At 39.5% G+C, this 16,408-nt stretch overlaps 1 protein-coding gene across 11 annotated transcripts in view; it reads right to left on the reverse strand.

Moving 5' to 3' along the window:
* Rbp6 (RNA-binding protein 6) overlaps positions 1 to 16,408 on the reverse strand; it is a 581,361-nt gene that overhangs the window by 39,901 nt on the left and 525,052 nt on the right. For all 11 annotated transcript variants that reach the window (XM_012364145.2, XM_067360265.1, XM_067360264.1 and 8 more), the window contains 4 exons: positions 13,029 to 13,111; positions 12,282 to 12,366; positions 6,339 to 6,371; positions 5,256 to 5,339 (listed from right to left, as the gene is read on the reverse strand). In XM_012364145.2, the coding sequence (XP_012219568.1) occupies positions 5,256 to 5,339; positions 6,339 to 6,371; positions 12,282 to 12,366; positions 13,029 to 13,111 (285 nt within the window). The remainder of the gene's footprint in view (positions 1 to 5,255; positions 5,340 to 6,338; positions 6,372 to 12,281; positions 12,367 to 13,028; positions 13,112 to 16,408) is intronic.

Here is a 16,408-nt window from a genome sequence, read left to right on the forward strand (position 1 = left end):
GATTCAGTCCTTTACTTTTCGTCTTACAATCGGACCGAAGAAATCCATCCGATCGGGAAATTATTATCATGCGCGAGAGAAATGGATCGGCCGCGAGAAATTGCCCTTCGTTGCCCCCCTTTTTCCTTTTCCGATGACTCTCATGTCATTAAAAAATTGGGCACCTTTCTCAATTTTAACAACGTCGTTCCTCGTGGAATTCCTCCGTGTGTTTGAAGCTTTTATTGCTCCCTGTTCCACGGGGTAGCCGTGCAGCGACACGTTTCCTGCCGATAAGGATGGCAACTCCCAAAGCACTTGAAATTACTATCAGTCTCCTAAATCTTTAATCTCTCCTCTCGCTAGTTTACTGTTTTCTGATGCACAATCATTATTATGTTCGTCCTATTTGTTTTTGTCGATTTCACGATCAAACGTCTTGCCGTAATCGCATAATGCGGAAAACTATATTTAGACGAACTAGGTCAAACTTGGTGTGATACTGGTATCTAATTAGATGAAGTAAATGTATTAGATTAGATAAAGTAAATTAGAGAAAGTTAACGTATTATGGGACAAACTGAGAAATGCTCCTTATTTATCGAAATTATTTGAGTTTGTTACTGCGTCGAGAAAGAGAGAGAGATAAAGATGTTTAGAGAAAGGCCTAAGCACAAAATAGTTTAAAAAAAAGGTTTTCAGCAAGAGATAGAGATTAATTGTTTTATACATTCTTTTATTCACTGAGAAACTTATGTAAAGAAACATTAATTTTACGCTTATTGATGATAATGTTTTATGAATCGTTTTTAATCGATTAATTTGCGAACGGCAGTATATCTTCTCGGATACGTAAGACATGCCAATCTTATCTCAATACTTAGCAAATAAACTCTCGGTAGAAAGTACGTCGCTCTTCGGAAAGTTACAGCGTAACTGCGAATTTGCATAATGTTACGCTGACGCACTAAACATCTCATCCATTTTAAAGTATTCGAAAAAGCAAGCGAGAAAATCGGTTTTGTTATACTTATTTGTATTTTTAGTATTATTGCATTTGGAATTCAGTTGATGATCACAATAATGTGATTTAATTTGCATATGCAAACAATATTATTGCATTATTCATTCATACTACGTATTTGAAAAATTGAATATTTTTTTAGATCACAAATATAATAATAGTTTAGTTTAAAATAATTTTTTTTATTTTTTTTGTATCTAATTTTAACGATTAAGTTAGAAAAAATAAATTTTTATGAAGAAAACGTGAGATCTGATGTGCCTCATATGACATAATAAGTAATGATTTCTGTACGGAAAAGTTTAACTTTCATAAGAATAACTCCCACGTACTTGCCTCTCCATTTGTAAGTTCAGAAGAGTTGTCTGGATATTTGTTAACATATGAAACACGAGCCGGTTCAAATTCAATGCATATTGTGAAGCATTCTCGTATCGGTGCTTTCGTTTCGTAACGCGAACGTGAATGTTTAGCGACAATCGTTAAATCGCGTTGCCGTTTTTTTTTTTTCGGAAGCAGCGGAATATTTGCAGTGCGAAAACGCTCGAGTAGAAGACTTCCCCCAAAGAAGCTGTCCACGAATATATCCGCGAGTAGACGTCGTTGTTCCCTACTGAGAAATATCTTCCCAATTCCGTGTCGTATTCGTTCTTGAAAGATCGCCCCGTTCCCCGTGTTTGCGAAGAGGGTGGCTTAACCGATGAATGTTTTTCGGACATCGGGAATACATTGAGGGAGGCGGGCTAAGGGGTGGCGAGGAGTTTTCCTCTTTGGCGATCAATCATCGTGGATGATATCCACTTTTCCCCCTACTACCATGCCTCGTGAACTGTACGCAATAAGACACACAAGCCGAGACGGGAAAATGGAACGAAAGGAGACGGGGAGATCATCAACTGGTTCCAAAAAGTTATTCAAATTCGTTAAACAGTGGCTGCTGGGGGAAATTGAAAACGATCTTAGCGTCGAGCATTATCTTTGTGGGGAAACGAGGGGCAAGTCGGAGGAGGGAGACGGCGAAGAGCGGGAAAGGACAGATTTTTCTGAGGGATGGGCCACAATGTCCGAAAAACATTATACATTATTTATGAGTTTTTTTTTCTCATTCGCGTTTTGTTCTAAGAATTGATGTGCTTCAACACGCAGATTTCAATTCCTCGGCGAAAGGAACGCGTTTTTCGGAGCATTCTCCCGCAAATCTACCGCGGTATTGTCAAACGATACTATCTCCCGTACTAATTAACCTCGATCATGACGGTGCACCGGTCACAGTTTGTCCCACGCTAACGACATGGCGCGTTATTACTGCTTTACATGCTTGACACAGAAGACCGGCGAAACACATGCGAGAGCTAAAATTATGGAGAATGAAAGGGTGCGTAATTTCGATTGCAATCACCTTTCGCGGAACACGCGAAACAAAACGTGCATACATTAATATTAGACGATAAAGGAGTGATAAAGCATAACGTATGAAGGCGATAAATGTGTGCGACAACCTGACAGACATCAAGAAAGGTGTAAAAGCCTTCGAAAAACATCACGTACGCGATGATTCACAATTAGTGAGCTGACATAAATCACATTTTTTTATTGTACGTTATTGATAAAGTATTAAGAAAAAATTATTTATATTCAAAAAGTTCTAAAGCGACTGCAATAATTGACTTTTTGAATTGATTTCAGTTAAATTAATAAAAAATGCATTTTTAATAAGATTGCAATAACATTTATTGTGAATTTCCAAAAATATAGATAACAAAATATTTTTAAAGATTATTAATAAAAGCATCATAGCTTTTTGCATGGTTTTTTCAATTTTTTTAGTTTGACTGCACAACGAATATTCTTATTAAACACGTATTTATTATGTGTCGCTTTGTTATTTCAAATTTTATACACATACGTGCGCACACATAACAAAATTAAATAATATTTTAAAATACTAAGAAATTAAAATCAATAAAAACTTAAATAATAATTTAATATCACTAAAAAGGATCAAAATAGAAGATAAAACGGATGGATAGGAGTTTGAGAATTTTCGAAAACCTAATAATTATTCTTTATCTCTGTCTATCGGGTGATGAATAGCTTATCATGGTATAATAAAAGAGAAATTGATTCTCTTTATACAACGCGTTTGCAATTTTTATTTAAATGTTACATGAAGAAGGCTTGACTTTGAAAAGTCCACCCACGAGCTATCATCCGCTCCGATTTCAATGGATCGATATCGAAAGATTCGTGTTCATTTTCTGTGGGTATCCTATTAATCGCTGTAGCCATATGTGCATATAGTTTTGTGTATGTGTGTGTGTGTGTGTGTGTTTGTGTGGAGTGAACCGCAATGTGGTTCCATCACGTATCATTGTCAATTGATACATATTCGTTACCCCTGCCAGATATCAAAAATGACATTTTTCTCCACTTCCTCCGTACATTTTATATCGCGATCGATTTCACGATCCGTTGACTGAGCAAAACAGTTTTGTCAAACTCAATTTTGGTGACATTTCCGAAATAGCAATGTGTATACTCGCAAAGTATAGGATATTGGTTTTATTATACGCAATGCAGGTCTAACTAATAAACCCTTTAAAAGTAAAAGTATTTTCTAACAACTTTTATCGGCTATTCCAATTTAGTGGCATTTATTGATGAATCCGGACATAGAATAAATATTTGCGTTTATTGAGATTGCTCTATTTGGATGCATTCGTTATTCAAAGGAATGATTGATTTCGCATACCGAGGTTTATCAAGATATTTGAACAATTTAATACACTTATAAACTGAATGAAATCGTCAAAATACTTCTGTGAACCATTGTACATCTGACATAATCTACGGGCATTTTTTATTTTCATTATTTACAATCCCTATTTCTTCGTTCGCGTATACAAAACAATTTTGAGATTTTGAATTCTTTAAAAATTATAGCTTCGACAAGAGAGAGAGAGAGAGTCAATAGTACACAGTATAGCTATAACAGTTCAATAAATTCCGAATCCACGGGTAGCGCCACTTTTTCGCAAACACTCGGTGATTTATTGTTTACCGCAGAATCGAGAGAAAGAGAGAGAGAGAGAGAGAGAGAGAATAGATTATTTATACCCTATGCAATCCATTGTTCTTTAAAAAAATTTCATCTAAAAATATAGTAGAAAAATAATAAAGCGGATGTCATAAAATCCATCGTCTTGCTAAATTAATAAGCAAATAAATATAGAACAGGATTGAATGTTTGTCGGCATGTAACAAATTTTTCTTTAGCGTCCTCAAGTCTTTAAAGTGATATAGTATTGATTTGTATCTCTCACTGCTATCTGCCGCCCGACGGTGTTCTCGTTGTGAGAAAATACGCGAAAGCAACAACGCGACAAGTATCAAATAAGCATTCCAATGTACAAACTTTTTCATGGAGAAGCGAGTCGATATCGCAGCTAAACGAGCCGTCGTGTCGGCGAGCCGACACCGTTCGACATTAATAATTTATCCCCGAATATCTTGTAACCAGGCGAAGTTTCTCACGGCATAGAATTTTTCGCGTTCCCGTTTCCACGTCGCCTACCCTATCCGAGCTCTCCGCGCTGTAGAGACGTGAAACTTTTGCGAAAGCCCTCCCTGCTTTAAAGAGGAATCGTCTCCGTGCTTTAAAGAATCTCATTGTTCTTTTCCATTCTTCGTGCAAAGAAAAACAGCGACGCGCATTCAGCGGAACCCGCTGGCGTTCCGGGCGTCGTCCTGTTTGAAAACTCGCGGCCCTCGTCTCGGAGAGCCGCTTGTCTTGCGGAAGTTTAGTGTACAGTTTCCGCGCGACAAAGTTCACGATCCCCGAGGATCGCCGCGCGCGCATTGCGTGGTCCTGCCACGCTCTCGGAACGTCCGAGTTTCTTCGAGAACATAGGGGGCTACCTCTTGCCCGGCATAGCGATCGCGTCGGTCGCATAATCGCGACACGCTCTCTCATCGCGATGGAATCGGATGAATGAAGCGACAGCACAGTCAGTTAGCGTGTAGCGATGGGTTAGAGTGCGCGCACAGCTCGGGTCGGCACCGTTAGTCGATGAGTTAGTTCACAGAGGCATGGCGTTGTAGAGGTCCAGATTGGGATGGTAAAAGAGCGGTGTCGGGGTGGACGGGTTATGGTGAGGCGCAGGCTGCGCCTGTATGAGATTCAAGTTCAGGTTCAGGGGCGCAATGTGGGCCGCATTGTGGTGGTTAAGGTGGTTAAAGCTAAGGTGGTTACCTGTCGGGTAGGGTAATCCGAAACTAGGGTACCCAGAATAGCCGCGGCCCGCCGCGTATGCCGCGTACGCTGCCGCTGGGAAACCTGCAAACATAACGAAAATTTCCATTATATTCTTTATTACTTCTCACGCGATTTGCTTGTCCTCTCGTCGTTCGAGGTCAGGGCAATCGCGGATTTATCTTCAAACAGCAACGTTAATAGAAAAATTTTTTATTTAAAAAACACAAAATATTTGATTTTGAAAGATATCTCTTATTGACAAAAGTCGGTAATGAACGGATATATTAAAACTATATATTTTTCTCTGACAAAATATTTAAAAAGTTCTGTCATTTTCATAAGAAATTGATTGCTGAAACGACTTTTTTCACATTTCATAAGTTAATACGTTAAGCCGAAGATAGCAATTGTGAGTTGATCGTAATATTAAATTATTCATGATTTAGTGATAATTTAAGGAATATAAAAAGCGACAGAATTAAATTTTTACATTTAATTTGCTAGTTACTAGGCTAAATATTTAATAATTCATACTTATATATACTCATATTTATATCTTTCCTGTTAATTAATCTAGATTAAACTTTGATTAATGCAAAAGTTAATGAAGTAAATAATTGATGTAATCTTTAATATTTAAACGCCATTTATCAGTCAATTGAAAAATATATGTTATAATATGTGTTTAAGCAATGAAATTGTATATAGATGGTCATATATATCGACAATTTCTCGAGCCATATAATATCACTATTACTTTAGGCCTTACGCACAATAGAGAAAATATTAGGAATAAATATTAAATGTTAGAAGTAGTAAATTGATATTTCATTTCAAAACAAGAAAATGAAATGGATTAACGTATGAATTAGTAAATAAGAATTAGAAAAAATTAATCCAATTCCGTTCCCTTGTTTGAAGTAAAATCATTCCAAATTGCTCTTCCTAATATTTGATATTTATTCTTATGCCTAATATTTTCTCTATTGTGCGTAGGGCCTTAGCTATATTCGTCGGCCGTAATAGCAATCGTCGACAGATGTGTATCGAGTCTATTAGATATGTTTTTTTCATACTCACCATCAGGTAATGCTCCCAGGGACCACATAAAATCTATAAGGAAAAATAAACTCGATTAATTTAGATTCGAAATAAGTCACCATACATCGCGAATAATTCTTTTTTTTTTTTTTTTAATCCTTTTTTTCAATTCTTTTCCCTTCATTCATGTTGCGTGTTCGTTAGTGCAACAAGATTTCAAGTCTCCATCAAAATTTCTGCAACTACATACGAAGAAAGATATTGATCGCTCGAACTCTAGAAAATGAGAACCTCGTGTCGGAAATAAAGTTTCGACGTGCCAATTATTTCCGCAAAGTTATACACCGCAGGACCAATATTTTTCTTTGAGCAGGCGAAGGTAGGCGTAGACATTTAAGAATATGTACATGGAGATAAGTTAAGTATGAAGCAAAGCGTTGCAGAAATTCCTCGGGATCAACGTTTCAAGTGTAACGGATGACTAGGTCCAAACGATAAAGAGAACGTAAAAAGAAAAGAAGATTAGAAACAGGATTAGAAGCTTTCTAGGATTATCAGATAGTAAGAAAATGTTTGAGAAGAAAAGAGAGAAAGAGAGAGAGATAGAGAGAGAGAGAGAAAGAGAAAGAGAAAGAGAAATATAGAGAAAGAAAAAGAGAAGAATGTGATAGAGAGATCAAGGCATCCATGAAATTTCATAATTCGATACTAATCCAAAAGACCACACAACTAAGATTCTGACTATGTATATATGTATACCGCATCGACTATATAGCGCATCGACTAAACTGTGTGACAAGGTACTAGTAACTACGCGCGGCCGAGGTGTGTTTCCAATCTACGACAAAATAAACCCTCCTATGAACTATGGTTATTGTAGCCTCCAAAGATATTGGTTAATTATTTACCGTTAAGTAATATCTGCTAGGCTCTCTATATAGCTTATTAGATATCGACTAAGGGACGATAGTATGCCAGCACTCGCGACTGTCTCCCGTAATGTTGGACGAACGATTTTACGAAATGATCGGACGATATATGTGTATATACATATATATCGAATATTGATAGCGCGCTCCAGTTTTGTTTTCGCCGTCGCATGCGTGGCATAATATCGCCGCCACTACCACATTTATATTGACGATACAATATTGAAAAAAACACCGACCACAATAACTACACTACTGACTCACTATGCTAGTGTCCATATTGACGTTGCTCTCACAATATACGCAGATGGAAAAAGTATAAGAGCGTTTATTCTAGCCATTAAAATACACTGATACATATTAATAGTATTAGTAATTCCGTACCTAAAGTCTCTCTACCGGGCTGGTTTTGATTACGTCAAGCGCTCAATGGTACTTTACTATCATTTTGCTCTCTTTTTCTCTGTCTTAATGGCTTTCTAAACTCTTCTGAGCTACAATAAAGTTTGCATATATGTCGAGCACTATTTCGCATTTATTTCAATGGAATCGTTTGCAGCATTACGTTGATATATGTATATCTTTGCCACTCGATCAAAAACACGTGAATAGATCTCGCGCGTGCGTTTCTATATAGCTTCTACGTTGTACACCCTGTGTACTTTCTCAGATGCAACATATCGATCTTACGTAGAGCAGACATTTACGTACGACATTAACATTAACAATCTCTCGCTGTTCCGAGGAGCGCATAAAGCCTGTCTCGGCTCGAGTTTACGATCAGGTTGCCGGTCGATTAACGTTTACATCACATCGATGGCTTCGGCAACGTGGAATTCATTGAGATACTCTTACTAGAATTTTATGTCGCCCCTTTGATGCCGTCCCGTCTCGAGAACGTTTCGCGAGGTCGTGTATCGGGGGTGCATTCCGTCGAGTCGTTCTGCGCCCCCGCTACGTAAATCGTGCGAGACGTCGTCGTGTATACTCTAATATTCTCGTGAAAACCAAAATCCGGCCCAGCCAAGCGTCACAAACAGGCCGAACGGAACGAGACCGCATCTTCGAGATCTGGTCTACTTACGAACTGACTGTTGCGCCTCTCGGGCTAAGTACGTACTCTCTAGGACACACGTCTCACGCATTATTATCAAGGTAAACGGTGCTATGTAGCTTAAGAAAGAGTTAAATACTATGTAGTATACAAGTGGGATACGGGGGGGAGCGGAGGCATAGGTATAGACAGGTATACGCACGATATATATTTAGTATGTATCCTATAGAGAGAGGTATAATATTACGTGTAACGTAATATAAATGTACTATGTAACGTAGCTCGTTAAGTAATAGGTACAATGTAATAGGTCTCTTTGAAGCCGCTGGTAATGCGTATTCTTCGCGGAAGACGCTGGATCGCGCTTTTATTTCGCTTCTCTCGGCAAACTGATCGCGAATATAACTTCGCAGAAGCGACTCTATGTGAGCTGGGAATGTTACGTACGTTTGAACATTACGGCGGAGGCGAAAATTTCCCTCCCTGTGTGAGCAATTCTTTGATCGAGAGAGCGAGCGCGATATCTTCCGCGAAGAAGTGCCTAAAGTATAATCTAAGCTAACGGTATCATAGTGACTTCTCAAAAACTATAATCCACTAGTAGTTTCAACGGTAGGAACGTGTACATAGTATATTAATTCGCCCAAAAACTGATTCGCTCTAACTAATCGAACCTAGAGCGCCTAGAGTGTCTCAATAATGTCTAAGGTCTGGTAACAACACAAATGTTTACCTAATTACCTAGATATATGTATAGATAGATAGATATATAGACTCCGATATGTATATCTGTTTGATCTATTACAAAAAACTATAAGGTATAATGCGGCTCTCACAAAATATATCGATATTAATATCAAATGCTATGACGTCACCAAATAGATAAGATACAAAATCAATATAACGTATATATCGTCTGGCGTAATCTATAATAGGTCGTTAGGTACGTATTTATATAGGGTGTCCGAAAACCACTGGTACATCGGCGATCTAATTTTCTTTTTTAGCAACAACCCAATTTACTATTTGTTTCTTATTTGTCGTAGTGTCACAAAGTGCAATATTGATTATTTTTAATGCTTACGTTAGAGAATTCAAATCTCTTCGTCAAATTTTTGTTTTTTATTTTTTTTTTTTTACCTTAATGCCCGTCGATAAAACACATACCGTCAATTTTTGGACACATCCTATACAAGAGTATAGAATATACATATACATATATATAAATATATTATACGTATACGTATATGTATATAGATTCACGTATGTATGTATATACATATAGATAGTGTCGAGCTCGTATATTTTCTTCAGAGTATCTTAATATCGTTTAAAACATTGAATTCTTTCTCTTGCTTCGACATTATGAAATTTCATGAAGTCACTTGCGAAAAATATTCCGGAAGGCGCGACAAATGAGAAGTGCACGTGTCGCCGACCATTTGCTGCGAGCTCTCGTCGCGCTAACCGCCCTCTCGCCGCATCGCCGACAATTTGTCAGCATCGCTGTTAATTGATTTCTTTCAATTATCGCTCGTGTCGCGGCACACGCGGCGCACCGCTACATGGGAATGTTTTTCTTTTTCATTTAATTTGTGTTTTCTGATAAAATATTCGTGATCAACGGCCTCGACAAAGAGTGCTCTCTCGCTGTTGCGAGCGAGCAATTGTTCCGTCCCGAAAAACATCCTGCCGTTTTTTGACGACGTTCGAAAATACGTCACGAAACGCGACCGTTTTTCCGTATTTTCCATCGCGGCTTCTAATTATCACCCGGTCTCGTCGCGCAACCTCGCAGACGGTCATTTCTACAGCTTTGTTCCGCGTCGCTAAAATTTCAACTAGATTCTACTAATACGAATTGGCAGCCGCCGAGCGAATGTACGATCTCCATCGGGGAGTTGTCGTCACATTTTTCCATCGGGGTGACCTGAAAATCACCGACAGGAGCCCACCTGTCTTCCGATTTCCTGTTCTCCTATTTCTCTTTTACTGCAGGCTCGATATCGGCGTTAAGTTCTACAGCGTTTTAATTGAAATGCTTTTAACGGCAAGTGTGATGGACGCCGAGAACTTAATTATTCGACGTCGGTAGATGATCGAAACTTAATTAGACACGGCTTGTATAGTTACTGTTCGTCCGTTCTGCTCATCTTTATTAATAAAAATATTTCTATAATTATATTCACATATTTCTAGAATATAGCTTGATAATTAAATTGACAATACGCGATAGTTTGAATCATTGTTGACGTTTTAATCTTCCAAACATGTGTCGGTATTGATTTAAAATATTATATTTGTGCAAGAATCGTATAATCGTACAGAAATATATTCCATATCCAGACATTTCAGAATAAACAATCGCTTTCTAAAGGTCACGCGATCGAGAATTTTCATAAATTATATTTTCAAATTTAGCAACATTTTATTATATCAAAGAGCAAAAAATTTTTAAACTTTTACTTTATCATAATTAAGTTGTTTTATGTAGTTCGCAAAGTTTAAAGTGAACATTGTAAATTTATAAAGCGGAAGACAGTCCCTTAGGAGATACGTTCAACGCAACGGCGACTTACTGTTGAGCAATATTAGAATAATTTTAATCAGTTTTTTCTCTACATTTGAACACTTTGTTTATTGTCCTACTACCTGCGTCGCTAATTCAACTACGAAATAACTACCAGTCTTTTGTGATACGTTTGTCTCGCTATACGCTTGCTACACGTCTAGTTTTTTTCACTACGAGAAAATGAGGCCCCATAGGTAACTACTACGCCGAGAGAATCTGCAATTTGTTACGCGTTCTCTTCCGCTTCTACGATCACAGTTTTGCCGAACATTATCAACCGCGAACAGGTCCGCGGAAATATCGCGTTCTCGATATGTATTTCGAACCGGCAAATAATAACGAGCGGTCTCTCTAATCTACGATATTGCACTTTTCGATATCAATATCACATCCCGGTCCTTCAATCTCTAATCGACATATATTAATTAATACTTTCGACTTCTTTCGTTGACTATTTGTTTCAAAACAAAGGCTAGAAAACAGTCTCAGCTGGAATGTACAAAATGTTGTTTAATCTAGAGTGATATTTTGTCGATAAAAATAACTCATATACTACGTCAGAGATTAATCTTTCACTGGAATTTACAGTAAGCAAAAATCTCGCATTTTAAATGACGCGTTAATTTCTTCTGGACTGATTAAACTACTTAAATAGACTTGATAAAATATAGATTCTTTTCATATAAATTGACAAAAATTGAGCTTCAAAAATTTGGTAATTTATGCAATCTAAATCGAACTACTCGAGAAATCTAGTTTTGGCACATATAAAAAGGCGATCTCTGATTGAAGGAATATCACGCGCTAACGTTTTGAAGCCACGTTACTACATCGCGCTTGAATTGTCAACTTATCGTTATGATGACTCACTACAACGAGACCGGTCAAAAGTTTGTCGGGCTAAACAAGCGTAGAAAGGAACAACGAAATAAGATGACGATCGGACGCGATTACGCCCCCGGGCGATTACTGCGGCCGCGAGAGGGGCGTGAGTATCGTAGGTCATAGACCAATTGTCGGTATCGGATGGTAAACGGTACCCATGTCGAGGCCTTGCACGCCGAGCAGATCGCTCATGGAGTACGTGAGCGCGGCGGCGCGGGACGCGGCCGCGACCGGATGCGGTCGGTAAGAAGCCGCGGCCGCGGCCGCAGCCGCTGCGGCGATCGCACGCTTTACGTCGTAAACCGCCGCCGCGGTGGTGGCGGCCGCGGCGGCTGTAGGGGTGGCCGCGCCGGCCGCGTATTGGTAAGTAGCGGCCGCACTCGGAGCAGCGGTAGCGACTATCGGAGCCAGCAAGTGGTGGTGAGGAGGACCGGCGGTGGCCGCTGCGGCTGCATGTGCAGCGGCGGCGGCTGCCGTCGGCAAGGGATACGGCGCGTAGCGATAGGTCGTGGGGGTGGGTGTCGCGACCATCACCAACTCACCGTATGCGCCTCTGCTGGCCGCTCGCGTCTTTGCCAGATTCGCTGGGAGCATCACTTCCTTTGGCTGTGCCTTCTTGCACTCGACCTTGAAATTTTAGATAGAGCAGATGAGGAGACAAAAGACGGGTAAGCGTCGACCAACTTGAATGAGATTCAGGGGGAAAGCTGGCGACTCTGAGATAGATCGGGAGGTATTCTATGAAGTTGTCAAAGTGCCGCTCGTTATACAAATAGTACGAATTATCCTTGATGAAAAGTAAAAAGAAAAATTGGCAGCTATTATTATTATATCTCGTTGATTACTTCCTCGTTTTTTTTTTTTATATATTACATGTACTTCTGCTAGAAAGACTGTTGAACAAAATTAAAAAAAAAAAAGTATTGATTAGATTGTCCGTAGCGAGCTTATTTTAAGATTATGGATAAACTTCTACGAGGTAGCATCAAGAAAATACTTGACCGAGAGCTTTCGTTTCAGTGGAAAACAAACAGACTCGTCTTACTAGAGAATCCCCGTGGCGAGCTCTTCCATCTCTCGCGTATAACTACTTCTGCATGTGTACTCCACATGCGTGTCAAATGCAAATAACGGAGATAGATCTCCTAGATTATACGGAAAATTAATTCTGCTCGACGCTGTGTCTGCAGGCAGCGAGCAGAAGGCAAATACCTTTTGATGCGACCTCTGCGGGTATGTAGGTAAAGGGAGCTTGTATCTACGACTACTTTTTCTGACTGGCGACTCACCATTTTGTTGTTGATTTCGTGGAAATGGATCTCGCAGACTTTGTCAACGACATCCTCGCTTTGAAACGTGACAAATCCAAAGCCTGGAAGAAAACGCATAGATTCTCATTAAATCTCGATATTAAGAATAATTATAAAAAGTTTAAACATTAAAAACATGTATCTTTCTAGACGATAAAATTTCACAGTAATTTGTTTCACTTCTTTTGTCAATTTTACTTGAAGAAACAAATTAGAACAGTCCTTGACTATGTAATTTATATCATATAAATATGATGAACATCCATATTACATTAAATGTTAAAAGATTAAATTATTTATCGTTTATTTATTACGAGTAGGAAAATACTTGATTCGACTGGAAGGATTTGTATTAATAAATGTATTCAATCTCAATTTGGCATAATCAATATTGGCAATGACGCAAGCTTCGCTATGATCTCATTCTCTGCTTCGTACTCCCGGGAATAAAAAAATCATCCTAGATTTCCATTAATTTAGCCGACGTAGCAAACGAGCCTCGCTTCTCCCCTCATACCGCTCGAACGCGGTCTAAGCGAAATCTCCGCGAAATTTATTTCAGCCGAAGACGAACAGCGGGAAGAAGAGACAGCGAACCGGCGAGGAGAGTCGTAACTTAATCAAGCATCAAGGGTTATTAAAAACTTTGCATTGCTCTTCGGGCGATTTTAATCTCGCTCTTTCCTCGCGCCGGCGCTTCTCTCCTAGCTGGTAATTCGAGCTCGAGATATCCGGCAAGCTATACGAAATCCAGCGCGCGATATTGCTTAAGATAACCAGGAGTTAGTGCTTTCGTGCTGAAGCAGTTGCCGAAGCTACGCTAGGTGGCCTGTAATTAAACGCGTCCGATGGTCATACAGGAGAAATGTAAACTGGTTCATCCACTAATCCGCGATCCTGCCTCATCTTTATACGAAATCCAGCGCGATATGTCAAAGACTGTCAAAGTAATTAACTTCTAAGTAATTTTAAATAATATTATTTTTTTTCAATTCGTGAAAATTAATATCGAATGAAAAGAATTTATCAAGAAATAATGAGATTATAAATCGAGGAGAAAATTTCTGTACAATTTTCATATAACCAAACGTACATGTTTATTTAAATTAGGAGGAATGCGCGATCGATCGGACAATAATCGGAAAAATAACGTAATTTACGATAAATATTGCGCTCTTAATTGAGATAGAATGGCCAGGAGTCGCTACTTCGGAAAGAAAACTTGCTGAGGGGCGAATATGTGCGCGACACATTCAATTATTCAACGCTGACGCCATTAATCGCTCGGCTTTTATATAGTATACGTTCTGCGCCAGATTCTTTCTCTCTTACATCGTTTACGCTATCCGTCTCCAACGTACTCCCTCCTACCCCGGCGTACTATCATCTCGACCGTTCCGTTCCGTCTCTCGCATTCTCTCATCTACCTAAGCTCCTCTTCTTGCTACGAGTAGCATGAGTGATTAAGTTATAAACTTGGCAAGACGTCCGTTTGAGCGCGGAAGGGGCTTACTTCATTTATGTAATTTATAGTACTCTGCCAGTCTAGCTAACTCCACGGAACCCAAGCACTCCCCTAACACAAAGGCCATGTCTTGACACCGGTAACATTTAACTACCCTACGCCGTCCCCCCCGTACTCCCATCACTTTGATGGTTCTCTCCCCGCGAACATAGCGCAACACCATGGACTACCGTTGACATTCCTTAATAGCGTTCGTCTTTTCAAACGCCTCCTCTTCGAGGAGAGACGGCGGAAAGTTATAATCCGGAAAATAAGATTATTTTCGGGATGTTTCAGTGAGCAAGATTTTGCAATATTCTTCATAAGATAAAGTTTTATATATTTCCTTAATCGTTTCGCGAGTTAACTGCTCGTCATCTTCTGGATTCATTTTTTTTACGGCGCCGACGAAGAATAATCGGAGGATAGGTTGAATGTAGGGAGCACGGTCAGCGATCCGCAGGAGTCTCGATAAATCGCGAACGGCAGGCCGTTCCATCCCCCGATAGAACTCGAATTTTCATAAGGGAATTTATTCCCGTGGTCGGTTATAGCTACCCTGCAAAGCTCCATTTTCGCGCCGCGACCGACGTACAAAGGGACGTAACCGTCGACCGATCGACTCCGTAAAGTTGAATGAGAAAAAAATGCACGCTCAGCTGGTTGAACCCTCGCCTTTTTTCAATAAAAAATACACCTCGAGATATCCTTCGGCCGTGGACCATCTTCTTGGCCTCTTAAATGATCCATAAGACCGCTGAAATTACTGTCACAGCCTCCTTATCGTAAGATTACAGCGTGCTTTCCCTTCCTTTTACGAAAGGATGCAAATCGAACGGGAATATCTTACGGTTTCATAAAAGCTGCGCGAATGGGCGAATGGGATCTGTTATAATGGAAAATACTTATATTTACGATCTCGCGAATAGTTACTCCAATATATGTAATACCAGATCGATGAAGTGAGGAAAAATTAATGTGCCTTTCATTATTATAGATGTCATTAACGTTGAGCGCTATCTTGCATTTTATTTCGAACTCGAGAAAATATAAGAAAAAAATATTTATTGTTTATATAAAGATGCTATATTGTAGCGACAGGATTAACTGCTTATCAACGTTAAAAGATAAATCTGTACGAAAATATTTATATCATAGAGTGGATAAATATGTACAATTGCGCAAAGGTGAAATTGCGTCAATATCAGTAAATGTGCACGCGAAACAAGATTTTCGTTCTTATTGGCGCAATTCTACTCCATCTTGTGCAAAGAAATCGAAATAGCAGACTGCAACGGGGAGAACGGCAGTTCTCTATTCTCACTGCCGTCTTCCTTCCACTTGATGGTACGGCATTCCTCTTCACCCCGACGTCGCCACTCGTCGACCCCTTGTTTCTTCCTATATCGCTTGTTCTCCCCTCGATTCTTGAGTATAATGCGACCTCGCCATTGTACCGAGCGAGCGCGTGTTAACGTTTAAAAGCCGCGCGGCGGCCGGCAAACGCATTTCAGAATTTTATCGTGCATTGAGAATAAAGGTAAAAGGTTTCTTTCAAAAGGCACGCCGGCGGAACGATTTAAAACTTGTAAATGGATACGAGTTAGACCTCCGCGCTCTCTCCATCTTTTCTCCGCGGCCGCACCCTCTCCACCTTCGCCCCCGTCGGCACATAAAACTTCCGCGAACTTTTGTTTGTTTCCCGCGATGTATTTACAACGGAATCTCGGTGATCGATACCGAGGAGCTACCAGGGAACAAAGTGATTATTTTATTTTTAATGTCGTTCAACTTTGATGGTCTCGTTTTACGAGGCGCACCGACAATAACGATTACTTGTATGCCGGTTTAATCT

This window comes from Linepithema humile, chromosome 8 (genome assembly GCF_040581485.1).
Source record: "Linepithema humile isolate Giens D197 chromosome 8, Lhum_UNIL_v1.0, whole genome shotgun sequence".
NCBI classification, from domain to species: domain Eukaryota; kingdom Metazoa; phylum Arthropoda; class Insecta; order Hymenoptera; family Formicidae; genus Linepithema; species Linepithema humile.